This window comes from Pseudopipra pipra, chromosome 18 (assembly GCF_036250125.1).
Source record: "Pseudopipra pipra isolate bDixPip1 chromosome 18, bDixPip1.hap1, whole genome shotgun sequence".
NCBI classification, from domain to species: domain Eukaryota; kingdom Metazoa; phylum Chordata; class Aves; order Passeriformes; family Pipridae; genus Pseudopipra; species Pseudopipra pipra.
Window position 1 is genome coordinate 14,357,956 of NC_087566.1, and position 26,669 is coordinate 14,384,624.

At 47.4% G+C, this 26,669-nt stretch overlaps 1 protein-coding gene across 2 annotated transcripts in view; it reads right to left on the reverse strand.

The window, feature by feature from the left end:
- The window catches only part of TBX1 (T-box transcription factor 1), a 180,127-nt gene that overhangs the window by 138,163 nt on the left and 15,295 nt on the right, over positions 1 to 26,669 (reverse strand). The window contains exons 2-3 of one of the 2 annotated variants that reach the window (XM_064675306.1): positions 20,574 to 20,745; positions 6,144 to 6,407 (exon numbers count right to left, since the gene is read on the reverse strand). In XM_064675306.1, coding sequence (XP_064531376.1) covers positions 6,144 to 6,232 — 89 coding nt within the window. In that variant the 5' untranslated portion in view covers positions 6,233 to 6,407; positions 20,574 to 20,745. The remainder of the gene's footprint in view (positions 1 to 6,143; positions 6,408 to 20,573; positions 20,746 to 26,669) is intronic. The other variant, XM_064675307.1, reaches the window with a different exon arrangement.

Below are 26,669 nucleotides of genomic sequence, written 5' to 3' on the forward strand. Positions count from 1 at the left end.
CAGGAATAACAGTTGCCCATTTCATGGTGACACTGCACTGGTGGTTTGAGAGAGAGCTGCAGCAGCAAGCACAGGCTGCCAGCACTGCAGCCCCAACCAGTGCCTTAGTGGCACCTCGGTCACCACTTGGCTCTTCTGCCTGTGCCCTGGGCACTGTGGCTGTTCTGCCCGTGGCTGCAGCACAGGAGGGGCTGCTGCTGGGGCCTCCTGCTCAGAGCTCAGTCCTGTGGCAGCCCAGCCACTCCAGTGCAGCTGCCAAGCCTCAGAGCTGGCCCCGAGAGCCTTGACATGGGTTTTAGTGGGATTTACTGCACCGAAATGCACAAAATTTTGTTGCCTTTAGGATTAGCCCCTTCATTTACACATACAGTAGGACATGCTGTCTGGGTCTGCTTCCCTGCATATGGCACTCAGTCCTTCAGTTACTTCCAAAAGGATTTCTGCCTGCAGGACACCCACAATTTTAATTCCTTCTATCAGCAGCCATTGCAGCTGGGCAGTTTTCAAGTGTTACTGGAGCAAGGACCATCAGCAATTTCAGCACAGTCAACCTAGCTTGGATTAATTTGTACTGATTATGAATGACCCTGTGTCTGTGGATACAGATTAGTGTTACCACAGTACAGGATTTTTATAGCGCTCTTTGAACTAAAATGTAATAATTTCATCAGAAATGTTCTAACTTTCCATTACAAAAGGTAAATAACAAGGCTGGGGCAAGGTGGGCTGAGCAATGCAGCCCTCAGGCCCCGTGGCCCCGAGCCTGCTCAGGGAGCACAGCGGGCCCGCAGGGCAGCGGTCGCAAGAATAACAGATAAACACGCTCGCCCCACGAGCCACTGGGCACTGTATTTCTTCTGATGAGAAGCATCCATTATTCTTCCCTCCGCCTCCCTGTGTCACATTAGGGAGAGGTGTTACAAAGGCAGCCAGGGGACAGGTTTATTTACTCCCAGCCGCGCTGCACGGCACCCAGGGCACTCGTATTGGTTACCCGTGACCCCGGGTCTGCCATCACGGGCTAATGTCTGCAGCCCTCTGACCTCCGGAAGCGCTCAAGGAAGAGCTGCAGTAAATCAGAGCAGCACTTGGTGTGGAGGAAGAAAGTCCCTCCTTATCAATCTGCCAGCAGGGCAGGAAGGAGCCCGGCTGGGCTGCTGAGGGGGGACGTGCTCTCGGCTGCTCAGATGAGAGCGGCCCTTGGCCATTGGCACCAGGGGCTGTAAGAGCAGAGCCCGGGGCAGGGAGCCAGGCTGTGCCCCTGCACTGCCAGGGGACATCCCAGCCACTCCTGCACAGGGCAGTCCTGTGCTCCAGCCCGCGCTGGAGATGTCTGTGAAGGGCACTGGGATGCCTGGCCCCACACATTGGCTCTGTGGGGAAGGAGGGCTGTATGTCAGGAGCCTGCACTAAGGTCTGCAACCAATCCTCACCAGAGGATACCAACAGCCTGTGCAGTCTCAGCAAATTAGTCACTGTGGAGGTAACCGAGGATGCCACTAAACACCCTGTGTGCCAGAGCACGGGAAATCCCAGGAGGAAGCAATAATGTAACCACAAAACACCCCACTGCCAAATCATCCTCACCACCAGCAGTGCTCCCCAGGAGGCTGGGAACACGCAGACGTGCCACATCCTCTGTGGGCCATGTGGAGCCCCGGAGGAGGGCACAGGGCGGGGAGAGCGTCAGGGAACAAAGCTCCTCTGTGCCGGCCCTGCAACCAGCAGGGCAGCTCCAAACCGGGAACACCAGCTCTCAGGGAGGCCCCAAGAGCACTGGGATGGGACCTGGTACTTCCCTGATCTGGACGGGCACTGAAGGGGTGAGGAGGAAGGTCTGCCAGTGAAATGCACAACTTAGCTCTTATAATCAAGGCAAGAGGACCCTGGAGAGCAAAAAAAGCAAAGGTGGCAATATCAGATCCCTGTCTCAAAGACAATCCTATAAATCATACAGAAAAAAATAGTAATTTTTTTTGGAATTTTGCTGTCCTAGAAGCAAATGAAAAAGCAGATGATCAGCCTGCTCAGGTCTGAGGAAGGCTTGAAGATCCTACATCCCATCCCATCCTTCATCCCAAGAGCAGGAACACCACCCAACATAAAAAGCAAGGGAAGAAAAGAGAACAAAGGGATTTTTAATGTAATCAAATGTGTCATGTGCCTGAGAAGTATTCTGCTTCGTCATGTACACGTCTACAGAGATCGCTTTGTATGTATTTTTTCCTTCTGCCTGTCTCCAGAACAAACACTGCAATTCTACTCTCCCATAACTGTTTTTTGGCTCCTTCCACACATTCCAGTACAGCAGCATCACAGATCCACTACAAGAAGGACTTACTCCACCAGCTGAGGTAGCTCACTGCCAGTCAGCACTGTCCTCTACTGCGTGAGGAGTGGCTCTTTGGGGGAAGAAAGGGAGTAACATCCAGCAAAAGGAGAGGCTCCAGCCTGCAGGATATGGGAAATACTACCAAAAAAGAATGCCATTCTTCTGGCACAGCTTAAGTCCAAGCCATACATGAAGCAGGGCCAAGGGTGCAGAATCTCCTCCTAATGACAGCTTGATACATCACCTGGAGAGGTTTTTGTGGCACATTTCAGACACAATTTTCCACTACATAAGGATCAGTGGGGGGTTTTAACATGTAAATATTAAGCCCAACCAGCCACACAAACACAGAGACTGCAGAAGAGTATGTTTCCATACATGCAATGCAAGAAGGATTTTTTTAAAAAGAATTAGCAGCATCCATTGGGAGCCTGGATTCCCAAGTCAACTTGAACACAGGAGAGGTGACAGCTCTTTTCTCCTCATCACTGTTTAACTGCTTGTTTGCTGTTTACTTGGTGCTACAGAAGTACCAAACCATCAGATCCAGTCCTGCCAATTCTGTCACTGTTCATGTGACAACTGTCCCTCTTCCACATGATGATAAGGACTTGGAAAGTCACTGGGCATTTCAGCTTCCTTCCTGCTTCTCTCAACAGCTACACAAGTGATGTCAACACGTCCAGAACAATAGTGTATCGTGAGCTGATAAGCACAGTGTCCACAGGGCAGTTCCCAAAAAGAGACTTGTATGCATTAAAAATGCAAAGAATCCATATTTCTCATGGAGATAAGGGAGCTCGGTTCTTTTATTGCTTTTAATACATTTTTTGCTCTGTTCTTTTTACACTGAAGGTCCTGGGTGTTGTTAAGAAACGATGCAGATGGATCTTGCAAAACAGAAAGCTAAGCTAGGCAGACCTGAGCTTTCTGAAGAGAAAGCTGAGCTGTCCCACAGCTGTGTCTCACAGGTCACAGTCATCAGGGCCTTTCCCTTCTGCTAAGCCTGAAGGAAGGAGCAGGACCACAGCCCAGCTCACCCCTCCAAATGCACCCACACACTGTGACACACTTCAAGCCATACACCAATTTCTTATGCTCATACACCAATTAATGTGTAATGATAACTTGTCTCAGTGCTACAAAACTTTCCCTACAAATCTATCATAGGATAAATCACAACAACATAAGTGTTCTTAAGGTGTTCTTAAGAGGTTTCTTGATTTTTAGTTTATCTTTCTCAATGCAAACGTGAATTCAATTTCTCTAACAAAAAACAAAATAAAGCACAAATACAAACCCAATGTTATTTTTTGTGGGGCAGACATTTAATGCCAGGTTCACATTGTGGCAGTTTAAAATCCTGGCACTGCCCCCTAAGACACTGTCTGAAATAAAATAAAAATTGTGACAAGTCTGTACCCGAAGGAAAGTGTAACCAAGGCAATAAACTCCTGACACAGTGTCTTTGGCAGTGGAGATATCACTGCCTTTCGCTGCTTCATCCCATTCCCAGAACACTGCCAGAGGCACTGTTTTACAATTAGGATCATTCCATGACCAGATTCATAGCACATGAGGAAAAACCACGCCAAGGGTCCCTTCAGTCCTGCTCCCCAAGCACTGCTGAAAGCTGCCCCCTCCTTTGGTCTGAAAGGAGCAGTTTCCTGTCACCAGCACACCCGTCTGTCAGCCAGCACAGCAACACGTGGGCACCTCAACCAGGGGCACAGCAGCCTGTGCTTCAGTATGACAGGTCTCTAAAAGAGGAATAAATACGACTCGTGTGTGCAAGGAAGCTTTGCTATAAATATGAACAGGCTGAATTGAGAGCTTTGAAAACCTGATAGTGCCAGTGAAATCCTGCGTCTATGAAGACAACCAGACTTTGCTCCCTCCCATACTAAATCATTTTAAAAGCTGTTTGCTGACTGTTTTTATAGTTACTGTAAAGTGAGAAAACTTCCAAATTCACACTTCTCCTAGTATTTTTTGCCACAGAGAATCTTTCTGCAATTAGTCTGGTTTGTAATGGAAAACAGATGAAAGGAGAAATTAAATCAAAACCTTGCCTCATAACCAAGGTGTTTTCATGCCATGCATCCCAAGAAGTTTTCCCAAAATCAACAACATTAAATTAAAAGCTCAAATATTTCTACCAGACCCAACAAATGCAGATTAAGCCTAAATTTAAATGGAAAGTGAAAAGATTTTTCCTTCTTCTCACCTGCCAAGTCTTCAAAGTTCAGGGCTCTGTGTTTCTCTTTCAACACTTACCAGCAGAAACACCTAGGGTTGAGTGGAGAGATTTCCTCCTCACACTGGCATTATTCATTATTGCTGAGGTGTCGACAAACGTGTTCAACACTACACAATGCACACAAACAGAGAGTCCCTGCCCCAGCCACTCTGCAGTCTGAGCTCTTATCTGGGCTCTGTTTTGGTGTATCACCACGAATTTCAACAGGGCACCAGATGAGCCCAATCCACCTTCCACCAGCAGTTTTCCACTGTGTTTAACAGGAGCTGGAACAGCCCCAGTCAGACTAAGTTATAGAATTAGCTATTGCAGGAGAGAGCAGAGTTCTTGGCATGTCTGCAAACAGCAAAAAACCCTGATTCTCGACAGTTTTGTTTTAAATTAAGTGTATATTTGAATGTTTTCACACATAATACATTTTGAGAACTTAAAGAACTCCCTTTGACTGTGTCTTTCAACCCCAACAGTGCTGCAGATCAACCAGCAGTAGGCAATTTTGAACCAAGACAGGCTGGCAGCTACAGTAACAGCTCCAGCTGGTGGAAGTTGGTGAAAGTTTTGGTTTATTTTGTGCTAAGCTTTCTGCCAAGACATTTCACACACTGCAAGTGTGTATTTTCTCTTACATTTCTGAGAGCCTCCAAGTGTTCCTGCAAATAGCTTCAGAAATTTATTCCAAATTCAAACTGCTTCAATTTCTGCACATCCAAACCTCTGCACTGAGCTGCTCTGGGTGCCTTTCCCAGCTGTCCCTCAGGGCAGAGAATGCAGAGTCCCACAGCCCTGGGCACTCACACACACAAGGCAACACCCCACTCCCACCTCGAGGGTGACATGAGGGCAGCACCAACTGGAGATATTGCCCTGCTGCCTTATGCCCTACCTGGGGCATGGGTCTGTCAACATCCCTGTGTAAGCCAGACTTGACCTGAAGTGTGATCATTAATTATTGCAGTTCAAGCAGCGTTTGGATCCACAAGTGAAACACATTCTGGCTAAAGGCAGAACAGACATAACTGTGACCAGGGAAAGCAGCATCTGTAAACCACAGCACTCGGCACTATTGCCCCACGCCAAAGCCCAGCCTGGCACAGCCCAATGCCAAAGGCCACAGCTCCCGAGAGCCAGGCCCTGGCACCCCGTAACCACAACAACAGCAGGGCCCTGGCACCCCATAACCACACCAACAACAGCAGGGCCCTGGCACCCCATAAGCACACCAACAACAGCAGGGCCCTGGCACCCCATAAGCACACCAATGAGAGCAGGGCCCTGGCACTCCATAACCACACCAATGAGAGCAGGGCCCTGGCACTCCATAACCACACCAATGAGAGCAGGGCCCTGGCACTCCATAACCACACCAATGAGAGCAGGGCCCTGGCGCCCCATAAGCACACCAACAACAGCAGGGCCCTCACTGGTGTGGTAATGCATCAACCCATAACCACACCAAGGTCAGACCAGGACAATGGCAAAGGGCTGAGAGAGCTCCAGAGCCCACAGAGCACCTCCCAGGTCAGGACCCACCCAGAGCCCTCTCCAGCCTACCTGGTGCCGTTTTCTGGCCAGGAGGGGTCCCCGGGGGTGCTGCTGCTCACAGCCCTTCGCTGGCCGGCTCTCTCCTCCAAACAGGCCATGGCCCCAACTGCTGAGAACACCCAGGAGAGGTGTCCAGTGCTCCTCTCCTCTCGTCCTTCAGCTTAGAAGGGCCCCTTGCAGTTCTCCCTGATTTCTCAGAGATGTCCTCCTCTCTCCAAGATGGGAAGTCCAAGGGGTTTCCATCCTCTTCCACAACCGCTTGGCTCAGCCACTCTGGAAAGCAAAAATCAACATCATGAGACTTGTGTGCAACAGAACAGCCAAGCAGTTTTTACCATAAAGAGTGAAAGTACTGCAAAAGTTTGCTCTGACAATTGTCATGGTCAACCCAAGCAAATTGCTCTCTGATCCTTTTTAATGGCATTTTTTTCCTTCTATTTCATGGATGTTTTCAAAAGTTCCAAAACAAATGTAGGCATAAATAGCTGTAATCAGAAAGTATTCAGTCTATTTACCTGGAAACACTGCTTGGGGATTTAATAAGGTAACTACTTGTCTATGGTGTACCAAAATACTTAATTTCCTGAACAAAGCTTTTTAGTACTTTTTAAAGTTTTAGCTTGTACTTAACTTCCTTATTTTGAAAAGCTTTCTCAGTCTCTTTCTGTGGTGTAGCATCACCCCAGTGATCCCACACTCCACGCAGAGCTGACAGGACCAGCCGCAGTGCTCAGCTGTATAATTCAAGATAATCTCTTTCCACCCTATACATCTCTTTTTACTGTGGAACCACTCTGGGATACAAGCCTCGGATCAGATTGGTTATTTGGATAAAAAAGGGCTTTTTTTGTCACGTCTTTCAAAGGGGACTGGAGTGTTCCAGGATGCACTAGTTTTAGGCTACTGTGAAAATGGGATCCCCAGTGAGGGCCAAATGCAAGCTCGCTTTCTGAATGCTTATAAAATTTTGGATACCCAGGCTCAGAGCACAAGTCCCAGTTCTATACAGAAGCTGCTTTCAGCTCGAAGGAAATAAGAATTCCTGGGAAACCAAAGACTAGCTGATTTTCTTTATAAAACCTGAAAAGTCTTTGGACAACAGACTTACATGATCTACACTTTGACCATCTAGAAATAACCTCCTCTTGCTCCCTGTCTCCTACCTTCCACTCACCCATTTCCCATAAAGGTCATTTCCAGACACAATTGATTTGAAAACTCAGATTATTCTGTTAAAATTGCTGACTTTGTACTTGGGACCCTGAGCCAGATTGGGACAATCCCCTCAGGTCCTTTCTCCAGCTAATTTGTAGCAATTTTTGTTGAGACAAGGAGTCACGGTCTGTAAAAGGCTTGCTGTCAGCCTCTCATAAAACCCCAGCACCCTGTCAGAGGAGGGACGGAGCCTGGGAAGAAAGTTTCAGCAGCAATCAGCTGGTTTCCAGATGGGTGGCCTTCTACACACTGCCCAATCCCACAGGCCCGATAAACCAGCCCTGATTTTGCACTTTAAAAAAACAAAGATACAAACCCTCCTCTACTCTCAGCTAGGGTTTTATAAACATGCTCCCAGCCTCTGTGTCAAATTTATTAGGAAGAAATGCATTCTGCCATCTCTCCTTGCTTGCATGTGGCCAGCCCCTTCTGCTCCAGTTTCTCACTTTTACGTGGGGTGGAGAGACTTGCATCGTGATTTACATCCTTCGGGGTTGTTTTCCCATCAGAAACAAAGAAGGGGGCAAACAAGTCAGAAAGTTGAGGGATTGGCCTCCAAGGTATAAAACCACCCACATCAGGCAGTGTTTGTTCTCAGTCTGGCATAAATTCTCCTGTTCTGTCCTCTCTGCCTTACCAAACCAAGATTGCTCACGACTGAGGATGTGAAGGTTGATCAGCAGTGCCTGCAGTCAGAAAATGGCACAATTCCAGCCAGCTGAGCATCCTGCCTCTGGCACAGCACTGCCACAGTGCTGCTGCTCCGGGGGCTGGCCTCACACACCCTGCACTCACCTGCACCTACACATCCTGACTTCAGTTCCCTCCTAGGCAGGGAAATCTCCACCAGCCTCTAGACAAGTATTTATTCGGCTGTTATGTCTGTCTGTCTATATTAACTGTGACATGCATAATTTTCCCTGTATTTAGCCCAAATTCCCCTTTTACTTTCAGCTCATTACTCTTACTGGCCTCGCTGACTCCAGCAGTGCATAGATTTCCCACCTGGCATTACCCTGAAGGGAGCCAGAGGTGGCTGTTGTGGGTGCTGTGCCTGGCAGAGGTGTCAGAGCCAATATTCAGGCTTTGGACTTTCCTTATGAAGCTGTAACTTTGAAGCCAACGTTGTTTTTCTCTAGTCTCAGTCCATAAACGTTACTACTTCTGCATGGGAACCATTAGGACTGTTCTCTCAGCTGTCCCACCAGGATGGCAACTCTGATTAGAACTTGCTCAGAGACCCTCAAGAAGTGCAAAAATAGAAAACATAATCGTAGGGGGAGACTGCCTGTCTTCACAAAGAATGAGTAAATGTCATGTTTAATCAAGAGGTAGGACTAAATTTTTGAGCATCATATATGTCTGCTCAGTAAAACACATAATTATGGGTGATCCTGGAATCTGAGTATGTACACTTTGCTTTTGTTCTGAAGAAATTAGCAGAAATTATGCAGAGGAACAGACTTAATTGTAAATATGTGATAATGGTACCACTGATCCCTTGGAGCTCTCTGAGAGATTCACTGTGTGTATGGCTAAGAATGGGGAAGAATGATCTAGCTGACAGTGTTTAAATATGGGGGTTTTTAAAGAAAAACTCTTAAGAAGGTCCCTTACCAAAGATTCATAATGATGTCATGGTGTAAGAAGGAACAACCTCTTGCAGATTAGTAACTGGTTAAAAGAAAAGAAAGTAATTTTTTACAGCAGGACAGGGCTGCTAAGATGCTGTTCCAAAGACCTGTCCTGGCATCCATCCTGTGCAACTCATCCATAACAACGTGGGAAAGGGGTGATTAGGAAAATGACGTTTGCAATCGATTCCCAAATCATTCAAAGTTGTCAAATCTGAAGCTGAGGGTGATGAGGTATAGCAAGATCTCAACTAACTGACTGTCATGGTATGGAAATGCCAGACTGAATTACATTTCAATAACTAGAAAGTAATGCACATGTGGAGAAACCCAAACTCCACAAACCCCTTGACATGTCTGGGTTAGGTGTTACCACTGGCAAAAGTCCCAGGGATAGAAGAGTGAAGACATCAACTCAGTACTTGTACTTGGTCAAAAAAGCCCTTATAATGTTAGAAATGGCTAGGAAATGAACAGAGAACAGAATAGAAAACCTCCTTACGCATGGACAGAGGCCTTGACCACTTAGCTTTGTCTCTGTATTGCAAGGCTGCTCTAGGGTAGCCACAGGTCACACCTTCAGCAGGAGACATGGATAACCCCCATCACTCCTCTGCTATATCCATTAGAAAAAATCCAGATTTGCTTGCCATGACTTGCAGCCCCTGAAGGTTATGACCAGCTTCCCACAGACATCAGCACAGCCAGAATTTCACCCTCAGAAAGGACCAAACCTTAAACTGAAACAACACATCCCACAAACAATTACAGCATTTTCCATCACCACAAAACTCATCAGCCTCAGCAGCACTGACAATCTTTGTTAGAACAAGGACCTTTCAGTGGGAGCCTACAGCAACCTAAGGGTGTATGATCAGGGTTATTACTATGTTTTTAGAGGTATAAAATTCCCTCATTAGGTGCACTGAAAACGAGAGCTCCTTTGCAAAGGAATAATGCTTCACATCCGCTATTAATCAGCTTTCACTGCTGAGGGTCAGGACAGCCACCAAAAGCTGTTACCAATCTTCCCTGTGAAGCTCTGCCCATCTGCAGCATGTGGCACAGATTTTAAAAGTACAGTAGACTCGAGTTTTCCAGGGAGCAGCCATCACTCCTGTGCTCCCTCTAGAGTGACTACTGGAAGCCAAAAGCATTTAGGCAAAGCTAGATAAAATCAGCAGCGCCCAATGTGGGTTCTTTCTGGTTTCCTGCAAGTAAACAGACATGTTTACAAGGGGCTGTACATTCACATCAATCATAAGGTGACTTTGTTTACAGTAGAGGAATTTCCTGCAGGCTTTTGCTGTCCTGGTTTCTTTCTCTTTGTATTTACTTTTGTTCAAATGCAATTTAAAAAAAGCCGTAGGTACTTCAGCTCAATTCAAAACGTGACACACTGAAATCTGAAGCAGGCTATAATTCATGCCCAGATTTAGTTGTTCTTTTTCTTGTTTGTTTGTTTAAGCTAACACACGCCTCTGCATTAAAAAGCCACTTTTCTCTACCCATCCTATTCATCTACACCTGGAAGAAGGCAGCTTTGATTTGTCTCCCTATAAAGAACTGCTTTTCTCATCAAACTTACAAAACAGCAGAGGCCCACCTGACATAGGGATTGGGCTTTTACTTCAGGCATCTAAGAGACAGATTCCTCAGAGGAATTAAAGTCAAAGTGGTAGTGAATGCAACTGAAAGACTGGCATTAATATCAGCTGAGAAGCCAGGATTAAGGACTTCTGCAGCTATGAAACAGAGTTGACTATTTCTTCACCCCCTGACTGAATAAAAATTTACTTCAGTGGGGATTTAATTAGAAAAAACACTGCAGAATTTGGTTGCAAAATTCAGAACTTGGACAGGGGACTGTGCTTCAATAGCAAGCTCCTTGTTTTCTATGAAAGAAGTCCCAGAATATCCATATTGGAGGTCTTTGTACTCACCCACAAATGAATACAGCCTAATCCGAATAGAAGGAGCTGCATGGTCACTTCTGCATGACACAGAGCTAATGTGCTGCAGTGAGCCATGGGGCAGGAGGGAACCTGCACTCCTCATCTTCTCTTGTCTGCTCTGCTCTCTCCCTAAAAGCCCAGCTGCACTCTGGAAGCAGGCCTGCTTCTCCCAACACAAGGAGACAGTGAAGCACTTGGCAACGACAGCGAAGGTTCTTGGCTGCAGAGCTCCAGCCAAACAGGCACAGGGGCTCTGCCAGGCTGGCAGCCAGCTGCCACTGCTGTGCTCCTCTTGGGGCTCAGGTACACACACAGCCACTGCTGTGCTCCTCTTGGGGCTCAGGTACACACACAGCCACTGCTGTGCTCCTCTTGGGGCTCAGGTACACACACAGCCACTGCTGTGCTCCTCTTGGGGCTCAGGTACACACACAGCCACTGCTGTGCTGCCCTTGGGGCTCAGGTACACACACAGCCACTGCTGTGCTCCCCTCTGGGCTCAGGTACACACACAGCCACTGCTGTGCTCCCCTTGGGGCTCAGGTACACACACTCTGATAAACAGCCAGGAACCAGAGGGTCACTCCTCCTTAAGCTATGGGTACAGCTAAGAAGGAAGTGCAGCCCTCGGGCACACAGGGCACACATCTCACCACTGTGATGGCACAGATCTCAGGGTGCCCCCCCAGCCCTGGCAGTGCTCACTCCAGCCCTCACTGCCTGAGCTCCACTGCTGCATGGTGGGACCACGTGTTAGGTTACTCTGCTGGATGATGCCTGAGAGCAAGTGAGCTTTAAGAGGTCAAACAGCCCTAGGAAAAGGCACTCCTCTAACACACAGGCTTTAGGAGCCAAGGCCTGTATAACCCACACAGTGGGTTATCTTCAGATGAGCAAGAATCTGAAGAGCAGAGCCAGAGATCTGCCAAAGAAGAAAGTAGACTGGTATTTCTGAGTGGCAGAAGAGGGAAGTATCCCCCCTGTTTCTACTGGGAAGATCATCTGCAGAAATGGGAGCAGGGCCCACATGAGTATAAGACTTTTGGAATTTCTTTCCAGTAGCTTCCAATGCACAAGCCATGATTCAGTATAAAAATCAGCCTCGTACAGGCTCTCTTTGTTAGCATCTGTTAGCAAGAATGTCAGCTAATCAATACATTTTTATTGCCAGATACCTACAGGGCTGGAAGAGACACTATTTCTGACATTGTTTTAAGTGTTCTTCTTACACCTCATATTCCTGGAAGCAGTTTTCCTTCACCTTGTGTGGCATCGTTACTCATCTTCACCGACGCTTATCTACCTCCCCAAATCTGTGAAAGGCCATCCAGAGAGCTGTGTCCCTCTGCACAGCCCACCATCTCCTCCCCAGCACTCCATGCTGCCACACTAGCACCTGCTGTGGGTCAGGATTTGGCACTTCATGGTGGTGGGGACCCTTGTAGTTGACTTGCAGTGTCCCCACGGAGCAGTTTCCCTGCTGTAGGTGATGAGAGGGAACAGCCAGGACTTGGCAATACACAACAAAAAATCCTCCCAGTCCTGTAATCCAACTTACAAGCACTTCCTGGTAGCACAGTTGTGTGTCGCAGGTGAACAGAGCCACGAGCCACATCTGTTAGCAGCCCTCGCTGCAGCCCCAGACTCCTGCACAGCTATTTGGCACCCTGGAGAATACATGTCAGCAAGCCTGGAGCTGCCTCCTGGAAACCTCCCAGCCTCTCTGCTCTCCAGACAGACACCTCTTCTCCCTTCCCAGGGAGCTGTGGGTTTCTCTCCCATACTCTGGCAGAGCCCTGGGTTCTGCAGTGCTCTGTGCTTTTGAGGAATGCTGGCTGCACACACACAGGGCACATAAACCTGCACGTGGGGCCAAGCCCAAGTGCCTTTTTGGACCACAAGAGCTGCTTCCCAGAAGGATGCACAGCACGGAGAGCAGGGCAGCCTGACCCACCTGGGGAGCCCTGTAAGCGCTCCCTGCCTGACCTCGTGGCTTTTGGCCAGTCCCTCATCTCTCAGGGTCCTGTCCTGCACCTCAGCTATGAACTGTCTGAAACAGCACCACTCAGGCACAAGCTCCAAGCTAGAGCTCTGCTTTTCAGATTTCCTTCAACATTATGGCCAAGTGCCAGTCTTTGTGAACCTGTGTCCAGCCTGGCTGTGGCGATTCCACCTTCAGCGAGGAGAACCAGGCAGTGTTGTGGCACCGCGGGGGGAGCAGAAGGAGACAGCAACTAAAGTCTTTCAAAGATGTTCATCTCCAGTGTCCCAAGAGTAAGATCTTCCCACATGCTGGTAAAACCAAGCACCCATCATGCTGTGTCACTTTGCATTAATGCACTTCACTCCATAAATAAGAGTATATTGGTGTATGGGCCAGGGGGAACCCAGGATTGCAAAATATAGTCAGCAGAGTAAGTACCAAGTATAGAGGATATACCAGCTCCAGGTTACTGTCTGTAGGGAGTAAAATTAAGGTAAAATTCTTCTACTCTCATTTCCAATCAATTGAATAAGGCAATATCATTGAAAGGAAGGGGGACACAGCCAACAGTACCTTGCACACTTTGGGAAACACATCAATATCAACAGTATCTTGGCATAACATATTTAAGAGAATTATTTTAATTCTGAATACTGTCTTGCCTCAGGACCAGTTTCTATTTGTCCCAAGACATGTTGAAACAATAAAGAACATTTTCTCACCAAGCCCCTGCAAAAAATTTTCTCTTAAGGGTTTAAAAAGTTGGCAAAAAGCCTTCTGCAAGAAAAATGGAAATACTCCTTGTTGCAAAATCACGGCCCAAAAAGTTCATACAGATACTAGTAACTTAGAAAAACTTACACATTTAAAACAATCCAGACAAGTGACCACTCTAACTTCAGAAAGGGATAACGGCAAGCAAAACTTCTCAGCATAATGAGAAAACAGATGATTTCTGTAAATACTGAGACACTATACACTGATGAAGAATGTGCTGGACTTGATAGGCAGGTTGTGATACATTTGTTTAACTGCAGGACAATGAAATTCTGGGGCTCCTAGGTGCTAATAGAACCCAAAGGATCATTAAGTATTTTGAGGGTTTAGAAATAACCAGGACATGGCAGTGAACACCCAAGTGTTTGGCATTTGCCTTTACATTAACAACCTAATGGCCGGTCATCTAAATATACCTGAATGTACACAGAACTCAGGCAGCTGATCAAACGAGGAGCTGCTTTGCACCATGTCTGGCTGCACCTTTAAATTCTTTGAAGGAAACTGGTTGAACTATAAGAAAAGAAGCTTACTTCTTCTGGGTACCTCTTTAGAGCAGAATCTACCACACAGAAGATAGGAAATGTTTTAAGGCTCCTAAGTGTCCAGACATTGGACCAGATGACACACTGTGGTCTCTTCCAACCTGACCAATTCTCTGGTTCTGTGATTCTGAGAGTGAGGAAAGAAAGTGCTGGTGGCCTGCTCACCTGGGAGCAGGGCTGTGATCCCTGGGCTCAGGAGGAAAACTGGAGAGGAGCAGGAGAAACCAGCCCAGGGTTCTTCTATGCCCCACATCCAGGCTGTCCTGCTGCCATGCAGACAAGCTGAGATGGCCCAAAGGTGCAGTGGAGAGCGATTCAGAGGCAGTGTTGGACTCCTGTGGGCAGGGACTGGTTACCCCAGCACAGAAAAGCACCACTGTGCTGTGCTGCCAACCACTGCTGGGATCCCTCCAGAGCTCTGCTTGCCCCGTGGGACTAAGGAACTGATGTTTCTGGGCATGCCATGCAATTCTCAGGGTGGCATGCCCTAGGGAGAGCACACAGCTGCAAATACACTCCTTCAGGGGGCAAACAGAACAGGAAAGTAGATCTCCACCTGAAAGCAAAAACCCTCCTGATAATAAGCTGTGACTGAAGTGAGATTCTCTTTATGCAAAGCCATGGGATATTCAAAACCAATCCAACTGTCCTTCATTTTGATCTTTACCAGGAATTATTAGCACCCCTCCAGGAGAAAATCCGCCTCCTGTATTCTGTTTCCAGCTGGCTCCAATTCACTCGTGTTCTAAATGTCCCACTGGATTCTTCTAGCATTTTATAAGGTGGCAGCTTAAATTCCTGTAATCCGTGGCCCCAGCTATGGCTATTTAGCATACAGTATGAAAAACAATATTTGGGAATGGGAGAGCCAAACTCTGAAATGCAGTCTCTGAATATCACTGCAGCTTCAGAAATGAGAGTCTGCAACTGTCCAGAGATTGGGCTGCTCTTGTGTAAACCAGGTCACTTAGCCACCAAATCTCCTGCTCTGATCACATCTGTTGGAGCTGGAAAGAGGTAGGGAGAAGGGGGACATGTAGAGCTATGAAAAGCCTCCATCTGCAACACTGCCAGTGTACATTTATCTTGAACATGTCTCAAGCAGGAGGAAGTCCAATGAAATAATCTCCTGTGTCTGCTCTGCTCAAGACATGGTAAAAAAGTGGCACAATTTCTCTTTCTTAATACAATCAAGGCTTTTGTCCCAAGAAAAGAGAGGATTCCCTGCTCTGTAAATGCTGCTTTCTAATAGCAGTTGGTTGACTAAAAGATGAGGGACTGATTTAAGACTAATTTGATGAAATCTGGTGCCTTTGTTTCTGTTGGTGCAGCTAAGAGGGCCTGGTAACTCACCTCTCCCCTCCTTAAGCATCCTGACAAGTGGGTTTTGAAACAGTTCTAGTCCCTCTGGAGAGGGGCCTTTTACAAGGGCATAGAGAGACAGGACAACTGGGAAGGGCTTTAAAGTGAGGGAGGGCAGGTTTAGATTAGACAATAGGAAGCAGTTCTTCCCTGGGAGGGTGGGGAGGCCCTGGCACAGGCTGCCCAGAGAAGCTGTGCCTGCCCCATCCCTGGAAGTGTCCAAGGCCACGTTGGACAGGGCTTGGAGCAACCTGGGCTAGTGGAAGGTGTCCCTGCCCATGGCAGGGGGTTGGAAAAGGATGGTTTTTACAGTCCCTTCCAACCCAAACCATCCTATGACTCTGTGATACTAAATTCACTAACCTTGTCTCAATAATCTCTCCAAACTGGAGGGGAGTGAGAAGAGGGGGGCAGTTTAAGTCTGGATGGAGGTCCAGGTATTACTTATTGAGTGTAATACAACACAGTGAAGAACTAGATAAAGCTAATAATGAAGTAATCACTAGTAACAAATCTGTCCTATACCCTAAGCAACGACCCATCACCTGCTACCAACACCAGTCCAAAATCCTGCATATACAAACCCCTTCAGTGGGTTAGATTTTGATCTCTTCACTCAGTCATGCACAAACACTGTTGCCCTTGAAACTACCCTGTCCCAAAGGAAACCACCGTTTTAAAGTGCAAGCCATGACTGTCCCCACAGCTACTCTGATTCTCTGCAGCATTTGACATTACAGCCAAGGTCACTCTTTCACTAGCTAGTAAGGGATCCTCAGTGACCTATAAGTGCAAGTCTGTTACAAACCTGTAGGTCTTAAATGAGCTAAGAGCACATACCGTCTCCAACCTTTTAGGGTAAGTGTGAAGATGCCTCTTAGATCAGATCCTCAAGATAGCCTGGGGATACTGATGCATTCAGGTTTGAAATTCATGCCAAAACAACCCCAAATGAAAATGGTGGGAAAAAATCCAGTCTCAAGGTGTCTAGTTGGGAAATGACGGTGCCAAAATCATTTCAGTTATTTTGCTGGGAACACAGATTTTAAAAATGCAGGCTTATTTAAGGGGTGGGTGTGTTCACAGAAACACTCTGAATTACCAAACAGTAGAGAACTGGCACACGCTTCATGTAAGAAGAACCTGAAGCTTATCTCCATTTTCTGTTGCTGTTAGGAGTAACATGATACAATGTTCTTAAGGGACACATTTCCGTAAGTATCCTGATTGCACCTCCCCACTCCAGGGCATGGTTATTGCACCAGCAGCATTGTATGTGCAGTTCTACCCATCTGGGGGCAAAATCTGCACTTGCTATATTTGGAAGCAGAGTAGAAAGCCAGTTGGCATCTCCCTCCTTCCCCCACTGGATGCCCCGTTACAGCCCACAGTCACCAAGCACTAGGCCAAACCTTTAACCAGTCACTCATCTTGACTCAAGTGTTTGTGAGGGTTCCCATTAGCCCATTTTCCTCTGTTTCACATCACCAGCATTTGAGCTCCCATTAAACTGAACCAAGGAGATAGTCAAACATGACAGATCATCTCAGGATACTTTATATTTAGAAATTGGCCTCAGGCTACAACGGTTCCTGGGATTCCTCGCTCCCTTCAGACCCAAGTTTATAATGTGTCCCCCACAAATCACTCTGATTGCAAATTAGCATTGTATAGTCCCCAAAAGCCATAGAGAAGAATGAGGCTTCCATTGAGCCCAAACCCCCACGAATGTCAGGAAATGGAAGACATGACCCTAATAACACATAAAATCCAGTCAAGAGTTGTTCTGGTCACTGGAAAGCTGTTTCTACAAATACTTAGGTTGCCCCCTATATATTTTATAATTAGTTGTTTGCCCTTATTTCACAAAATACTTTTGGCACACACTGGCTTCAAGATTACCCTACTCTGATCTAACACGAGCTGGCAAAAGATAAACATGAGATACCCACAAGATAAATCCAGAGAGGAACACACTCCCCAGTAAAATCCTCCACTGCATCTGTTCCCTTCCCATGAACAACTGCTGCCACCCCGTCCTCGTGCTCCAGGGTATTTCTGTGTTTCACCCTCGGTGGGAAGCGCCGGGGCAGAGCAGAGCTGGTGTGTGAGGAGCTCACCAGCTGAGCTGTGCGTGTGTGGGACGATCAGCTGCCAGCCCCAAGCCACATGGATTTGGTTACCTGCTGCCCCTGTGCAGCACAGCAATCAATATGAAGGGATTACACTAAGAGCATGAGTGGGGTTCAGTTTTCTCTAAGTGACCCAACCACATGCTCAACGTGTTTGTATGAGGAGATCAAGGGAAAGATCCATTAGACAATAAAGCAGCACAAGCCCACGTTCCTGTGGGCTGAAATCAAGGGCACATTTTCAAGCTCTGAGTAGGCTAAAGAAACCTGATGCCATCTGAAACAGCCCTCAGCCAGTGTGTGCTGGCTGGAGAGAAAATTCTCATTATCTTCTTATCCTGCTTCGTACCTTGCTGGGGCTTTGCAGTCTCAACAATAAAACAGCAAAGTAACATCCCTGAAAGAGAAAATGAAGTGCCACACCACGTTTTCTTTATGAAGTGCTTCATGTATTTGCCTCCAGTTGCTTTTTCATTGAAGCTAAGGATATTCAAGGGGAGAGGCACAGCGAAATCAATCTGTGTCTGGAAAAGCTGATATGCTCCTTACTTGTTGTAACCTGAAGCCATTGCCTTCTTTTTTCTCTATTTTTTTTTTAATTGCTGGTACATATTTGAGACCTGAGCCAAAATGATATAAGAAGGAATCCTGTGGTGGCTTTGCTGATTCTTTGAACAGGTCCTTTGACAGCAGTAAACACCCGTGCTGACAGCATAGTATAAGGCAATTTCAAATCAGGCCATAAAGCAGCAAAACCAGATGAGTGCTGAAAAAAAATTCCTAATGTAAGTGCACGTGGTGATCTACTAGTGCAGGGTAACCCCGGGGGCTCCGGTAACTCCTTCTGCTCAAGGAGGCTAAACACTGCAGCACCCCACAGAAACAGGGACGTGTCCATCTCAACCCAGCAGAGCAGTGTCTGCAGCCACCCCCGTGGGGCTGGGGACTGAGCCCAGCAGGACCACAGGATGCTCATCCAGGAGCCACTGGCAGCACTGGGACTGAGCCTGCAGCCACCAGCCTCGGCCCTAGCCAGGAACACAGACCCTCCTCCACGACCAAGGAGAAAACAGGCACAGTTCCATTGACAGGCTGCTCTGAGGACAAATGCTGCGCTCAACATCCACATTAGCCTGTGATGATAAGGGCTTAATAATTTCTATACTGAATGCACAAAAAAGATTAATAATGTATTTTCCTTTAATAAATATTTAAAGCATAGTCACACAGTCATACTCAACTGCTCAATTTTATGATTTTGTTCCCCAAACCAGGACATTAAGATAGCACAACCTGGTGAGTTGTTTTTTCCTTTAAATTTGCCTCCTAATTTGTTAACCTTTAGTCTTGTTTTCAGGCTATTATTTTTTTCCTATGACAAGGAGGGTTAGAAACTGCCTTGGTTTTTGAAAGCTGAGATTCTCCCTTAATTACATGCATGGCTCTAGGAAATACACCAAATATCACATAACTTGGCATTATTTCCGTGTTTCATGTTCAAAGCACTTTGCAAAATTCAGTTAATGAATCCTGCTAGCACTGCTGTATTTGGAGTTAGTGAAAAATGATTGCTCTGAGCAGGACTTGGGACCCTGGCAAGGCTCCTTGGAGGATCAGGCCCTAAGCAAGGTTTCTCAGGGTCATTGGAGGACTCATAACTGGGGTTACAGTTTTGGATTTCTCCTGTTCCAAAGACACACTTCTCTTACTAAAGATATTAGCACTCAAACAGAGCCTCATCCACTCCTGAGCATCTGTTTACACAGTCCAGGTAATTTTTGATTATTTTGTTACTGACCTACCTTTCTAGCCAGCCCTGCAGTAATAAATACGTACAGCATCAATAAAAACAATGCATAAGAAAAGGTTTTTAAATTGAGATACCACACACTTCTGCAAGATCTGGAAAGCAGCAAAGCAAAAAATGGAAGCTCATGTTTCCACACCTGCCTTTCTTCCTCATCCACTCACCCGAAATTTTAACAGGAGTGTTTATTTGGAGAAAGAAAAATTAAAAGCTAATAGATAAGAGATGCACTCTGGGGATTCAGAGGGCCCTGATCTAGGGACAGGGAAGGTCTCATTACACCTGGGGAGCCCTTTTTCCTTTCACTGCTAAATCCCACTCCTGGACGTCCCTTCTGGAAGGCTTTCTGAGGCTGGCAGTGTTTGCACTGCTTTGAAATGCAAGTCTCCCCGCTTTGTTTGTTTTTGAAATGGTTTGAAAGGGAGGAGCAGACGTCCTTGCCTACTAAAGCCGAGCTTTCCCAAAACACAAGCTGCTGCTCTTTGTTTGCTTCTCGTTAATTAGCTGTGTGTCTAATTAGTGACAGGTTCCCTTTGGCTTTCCTGAAACCAAAGCCGCCCCATGTCAGTAGAGGTCCATCAGGGGACTTGTCAGTGACCGAATGGTTTCCAGCTGCTGGGCCCTCCTCACGAGCACACACACACTCACTCACTCACTCCACCAGGCACTGGGGACAGCCCTTTATCTGCACTGAACCCCTGATTTCAGGCAGCTCCAATCTGCAGTATCCTAGCCCACACCACATCCTAATTCACTGCAGACGCAGTTTCCCAGGAGGAGAGAAAACGGGCACAGTCGCTAACTCTGCTCTTGTCCACTTCCCTTCCCAGTGTTTGCTCTGACACTTTGGTCCAGATTCCCCTCAGTTACTGCAGTCCCACAGCACTCATTTCACTCGAGGGTGAAAACTCCTTCTCAGCTGCACAGAGCATCACTCGGCTTTCCGGGCACTCACTGTAGGATACTGTTATTGCAGTTTGTTTATTTAAACTGAGGTGAGCTTGGTCTGTTACCAGCTTCAAACTCACCTTTTTGGGAACTCACTGAAAAATCCCTTCAGCTGTCCATGCTGGTGTGAGAAAGAGGAAGGACACAGACTTGCACCATCCCAGGGGACCGCTGAGACTGTTTCTCCCCCACGCACTCGCTTCCGGCTCTTCTCTGCTCACTTCCCCCCTGCGGGTTTCCATCAGCAGGTCCCTAAAGAGAGAGGAGTTTATTTAATTCCCTACTGATGTCAAGTCCTGTTGGTGCCAGAATGATTGATGGGCAAGCACCATGACTGACGGGAAGATGGGCTTTCAATTAGCTGTGTGGGCCGTTTGCCTCTCCCTGCCCTCGCTCCCCACAGTCCCTCTGGGGCAGTGCCCTCCTTGCAGGGTTTCTCTTTGGACCAGTGTTCTGTAATCCCTACCCTCTCTTATAATCAGCAGCACCATTTTACACAAACAGGGCTTATTTTAAACTGGGCAAAGCTGAACATGGAACTCTCTGTCTTGGACATTAGACCCCAAAGCCCATCGACCCCGGGCCACCAGAGAAGATATTTCCCCCAAGAAAGCCACAGGGTTCACAGCATTTGACTCAAAACCTCTCTGAAGCCCAGTGTCTGTGGTAAATGGCAGATGACAGCTCCAGGGAGTCATGGAGCCAGGACAAAAAGCCTAATCTTTACTGGTTTTGACTCCTACTTTGCAATAACCACCCTAAGGCTGGACTACACACACCAGCTGGGATTATTCGAAACACCACCAAGTACGAAACAGATGAGAATTCACCCTATTTGGTTTCTGGAGAACATGCAATTTCTCAGCTCTTGCTCTCATTCTTGGTTAACAAATCCAACCCCTGGCACAGTCACTTCTGCAAACAGGATGGCATAAGAACATCAAAAGAGCATTTTCAATACCTCCCCTTGGCATTAACTTGAGCCTGTTAAATTGAAACACCTAAACCAGAGAGCTTCTGCAACTGTAATAAAATTAAGACAACCTTCAGCACTTAAAATGGTGATGGCTAAACAAAAGCAGACTTTTCTATATGGTCTTGCATTAAACTGTGACTTTAAAAATCACTCACAGGATCCCAATGTAGAGCTCTAAACTATGTATTAGTGAATCCATGGAGTCTCTCTCCCAGAGCAAGTATCCAAAGTACAATCTGCTCTGGAAGCACCATGTCCTGGGAGGTATTTACCTTGTAAAAGGCACTTGCTATAGCAGAATCTGACTCTCGCTTAGAAGTGAAACACAATTTTCACAACCATAATATACTAGTCTTCCTTTCCAAGTTGCTCTAGAAGTAATACAGTTTCCTAGAAATATTTTCCTGCAGCACGAAGAACAAACAGTATAATCTAAACATTAACTGCAGCCCAAAAGACTGAAACCAGTTTCCTGTGTCAGTTTTAGCAATAGCCAGATGTGGATGAACAGCAGGTGCCAGCAGAAACCCTCAGCTCTGAGCTCACGTGCCCTTCACCAGCCAAGTCCAAAGCATGGAGCTCAGTTACTGTCTCACTCCCCCCAGGACAATCCAGGCAGTGACAACCGTGTGGAGATGAGAGAACTCCGGGTGGTAATGAGGAACTCCACTGCTGGGGGACAGTCACTCCAGCCCCAGCAGGCTGAGAGCTGCAGAGATGAGAGAGAGACTTGGCTGTGCTGCACTGCAGGTACGAGTATCTGAGCCCTGCTCTCCTCATCAAACAAAGCTGCTTTGAGGAACTTATACAACATTAAATCATGGCCAGAGAAATTTAATTCGCCTGTGATTGGTTCTCTGTGCCCTGTCCCTCCATCTGCAAACATGTTCCCAGTGTGACCCATTTCCAGCAGATCTATACAGGTGACATTACAAAGCTCACCATTCCCAACTCACTGGCTCTATGTATTTCCAGCAGCACTGCTGTCTTCTGGAGTTTAAAAAGCATACTTAATTCATTTCTGGAAACACACATCTACAGTTTGTCCAGCATTTATATATAATCAACAAATTTGAGACAAACACTTCTGTAGGGCTGGTACAAAGATTCCTTACTTACACAAATTAAACAGCGGGCCAGTATCAATAGTGATTAAATACAATTACAAAATCATCTGTCATTTCCAGCAATGAGCCACATCTTCCTTCTTTTAGTCAGCCAACATAACTCAAAGTCAGTTACATTATGCTTGTACTGTTTGAGGAAGAACACTCCAGAAGACTGGAAAGAAATAGCCTCTAATAGAGATCCTTTCTCACATTTCCATGTGGAAAAAGAAACCTCAAGGCCTTCCAGTCTCTGTTGCTTTTCTAGTTCAAGCTAGAAAATGCCACAGTGCACAGAAATGAATGAAAAAGAAATCAAGCACCGGACAGATTTGGTTTGGAATTTAGGTGACATGTATGAGCAGATGCATGAGCCTTTCCTGTATGACTCATTGCTCATCCTTGGTCAGCTACAATTAGGAAAGCAATAGAGGGAATTAAAATGGGACAGAAAACCACAAAGGAACAAAAGCTGAGACATCAGTCAGCCTAACCCCAATCTCAGTTACAGCACATGAACTTGGAGTAAGTTGCTAAAATCAGTGCCATTCTTTCAGACTTACATACAGGAAACAGAGCTTAGGAGGTAGTTTTGACAATAAATCAGAAGGTGCAGTATCATCATGAGTTTCACTGCAGCTGGTGCACTGCAGCACATGCCTCTGGCAGGGGGATGCCATAAACAACTGAGGCCTGACAGTCAGAACTGGTTTAGGCTCCGAAGGCTGGGCTGCTTGCTTTGGGTCACACACTGAGGGATGGCAGGGTTGTCTACACACTGCCTGCCAAGTAGGCTGAAATGAAAAAGGAATCTGGCTTCACTCTCCACTGTTCATCTGTTGGGAAAATAATGTGTAGGGGAAAAAAAGAAAATTTATTTCTTCTTAGCTTTCTATCAACTTCCCCTGCAATTACACATGGCTTAGATCTAGTGCAAAGGAGGGACCAGGGAGAAGGGAAAGAGGGTTGTCTTTGGAGAAGCAGCTTAGTTATGTGTTATGTGGAGCCAGATCCTACATTAAAAAGGCCATACAACCAGGAGTTCAGCAGGCCATGAAGGAAGTCAGAATTTGAGATGTAACAAAAACAAAAAAGGAACGTCTTTTTAGATACCACATGTTTTTAAAACCAGGGCAAGAAGCCTAGAAGGAATGCCATTAGTGCCAGCCACTGCAGCACGTCTGGCTTCAAAGCTGCCCTTGCAGCACTGCGTGTTTTCATCTGTGTCTGTAGAAACGAGCAGTAAACAGTTCTAGCAGAGCTGTGATGATCAGATTTGGGATGGAGTTAGGAAAAGTCAAGTGCGGGCTAAGTAGGGAGTGCTCACAGAGTCAGTGCTAACTCTTAAATTGCTTGTCTCTTAATCTAATAGTTCACACAGGGAAATGCAGAAGAGCTGCACCCTGATCCGAGGGTGTGTTCCCCATAAAACACCTCCAAGATCACCTGGAGCACGAAGCAAAGGAGAGGCAGAAGGATCTGACCCAGCCAGCAACACTTGTTTCAGTCACGAGCAGCAGAGACGAGCGGGCACAGGGCACAGCCACGTCTGTGAGGATGGGATGCAGAGAACCCGTTTGTGGAAGCAGCCCCTGGAGCCATTTCCCCAGTCTGGCGGGCTAGAATGGGCAGCCGGAGGGATGATGCAGCTGGGAGACGTTTCTATCGCAGTGCCGGAGAAGCTGCCCCAGAGCAGGGATGCCCGTTCTCGCCGCCGCCCGGGAGGCGGCACAGCAAGTGCATCCCGAGGACTGTCTCCAGGCTACCGGTGCCCTCTGCCGACCAGCGGGAGGAGCACGAGCCTGACGGGACAGCGCGGGGAGAAAGAGCCCAGGCCTCTGCCAGCCTGTGTGGAGAGGCCTCAAACACAACGTACAGACCGTACCCTCTCCCCAGTCTGACCAGGTACCCCACACAGCCACAAATCTGCAGAGGGACAACATGGCCACTGTAAAATCGTGCACGTGCAACGACTGCAATGTCATTCTGAACCTCAGCATCCCTGCACTCCCAACCCCTCTCCAGCCAGACAAAAGTATTTAAAAAGTCACCAGGGTCTCTGGGTTTGTCTTCAGTGAACAGCCCCCTCAGCACGTACTGAAGTGCCTCAGCCCCTGCAGTCCTGCACCACAATGGGGCAGGGGAAGTGCAGCGGGGCCAGAAGCACTGTTTGTTCTGAGTGAAAGAAGGGATTATGTGAGTGGGGCTAAACAAGTACCCTGAAGATTCAAGTGATGTCCAGAGACAGCTGAAAACAACCTGTACTGCAGCCACTCTGATGGGATGAGATAAAGGGCCTGATGGCTTAAAGAAAAGGGCACATTGCACAGGAGAAATGGAGGGTAAATTGCTCTTTTTATTTCCTGCTCATGTCAGCCGGTGATGAATTAGGACCAGAGATCCCTGAGGAAGAGCTCCCATGGGCTGACCAGCAGGCTGAGGATTCGGGAGGTTGAGCTCTGCAGGACACATTGGGCTGCCTTGTCCAGCAGCACCCGCCGCAGCCGCCTGTGGGCTCAGGGTTTGACTGCAGGGTGGGGAAGGGGCAGGAGCTGCCTGGGCACTGCTGGTGTGTCTGGCAGGACAGCTTCCCCCCAGGGCTGAGGAGAGAGGAAGAGGGGCTCTTTCCTAAAGTGTACCAGCCTTTGAACTCTGGACCTTTCCTCTGGGGTAGGGAGAGGGCCGGTGCAGCAATATAGCAAGAACAACAGGCTCTACTCACTCTGGCCTGGCTGATCTCGACATTTCCTTTCACCATTCAGACAAAATCTAAGTTACAAAACTGGTTCTCATTTCTAGCCAAGCCCCTTTCTAACAGGGCTCCTCCAAAAAGCAGCATAAAGTAGTTTAAAACAAACAGTAGTTTAAACCAAGGCATAACTTTACCACCAGGCTGTAGTGCAAATATAACCAAGACCAGAGGACATGGGGCACTTGCCAGATGTGCCTCCCCTCAGGACAGGGCTCAGTACCAAGCTTGTGCAAGACAAAGACAGTAACCCCCAAACTATACCTCTGAAGCCCAGAAATGAGATCACACATCCTACAGACGGAAAAGCTTACTGAGATTGCACTCAGATTTTTAAAAGAGTTCACGCGTTCAAAGCTTTTCTGCTTTTTCTGGCTGTATCAGCTTATCTGAAAAAGGATATTGCCTCTCCCTAGAAAACCAGCCTTCCTTGCCAAGCTTTGGGACAGCATTATGTGGAAGGAAAGAGGTGGGCTAGGTGATCCTTTCTTCCATTGGGATGGAAGAAAACAGGGACATTCGCCATTCAACAAGCTCACCTTTTTTGATTTCCACATGTGCAGCACATAGCTGCTCCACCCCATCTCAGCTGGAGTTACTGAACCAGCCACCAAGGAGTGGCTGGATGCTGGGAACGAAGACTTAGCACCTGCTCCACACGAGCCTGGGAAAGGAAGGAAGCCTTGAAGTTCCTTTGACAGCATCTTTACTCCCTTTGCTCTCCCTGGCACAAACCAAGCTAAAATGGCCTTCCCGGAGCAAGGAAGGGTCTCCCTGTGCAGGATACAGTGGCTGCACAGTACCATTTATACACACATGCTGTAAATAGCTGAAAGGAAAGAGAAGGGCATATGTGTTTGTGGCAGAGCCAGCCTAGCAAGAGAAGTTGCTGTAACTGTGCCCCTGGCCTATCAGGGGTTTTTACAGGACAGAAACACTGCTCTCTTAGCACAGCTTCAGCAGGGACAGCACGTGGGTTTCACACCCCACCAGCTCAGAAGAACAAGCACACTTGCTGGCAACCCTCCAGCTCCAGCCTGTCCCATACTCAACAGCTTAGGAGCACCCACAGCACAGGGAGTTGTACAAAACCCCACAGCCACAACACTGATTCCCACACAGAAGAGGTTGAATCCACCCCTCTAGACTGACCTGCTACCCTCCACCTTACAACAGGTTCAGCTCTTGGCCACCCACAGCAGTATTACATCCTCCTTGTTTGTTAGGGTGGCACTGGAGCCCTTTCCTGCCTTGGAGCCAGCTGACCTGGTGAGAGCCCTGCCTCCTCACCTGCAGTGCCTGTGCTCTGCGTGTAAACGTGCAGCACTGGCTGGTGCAGCACACG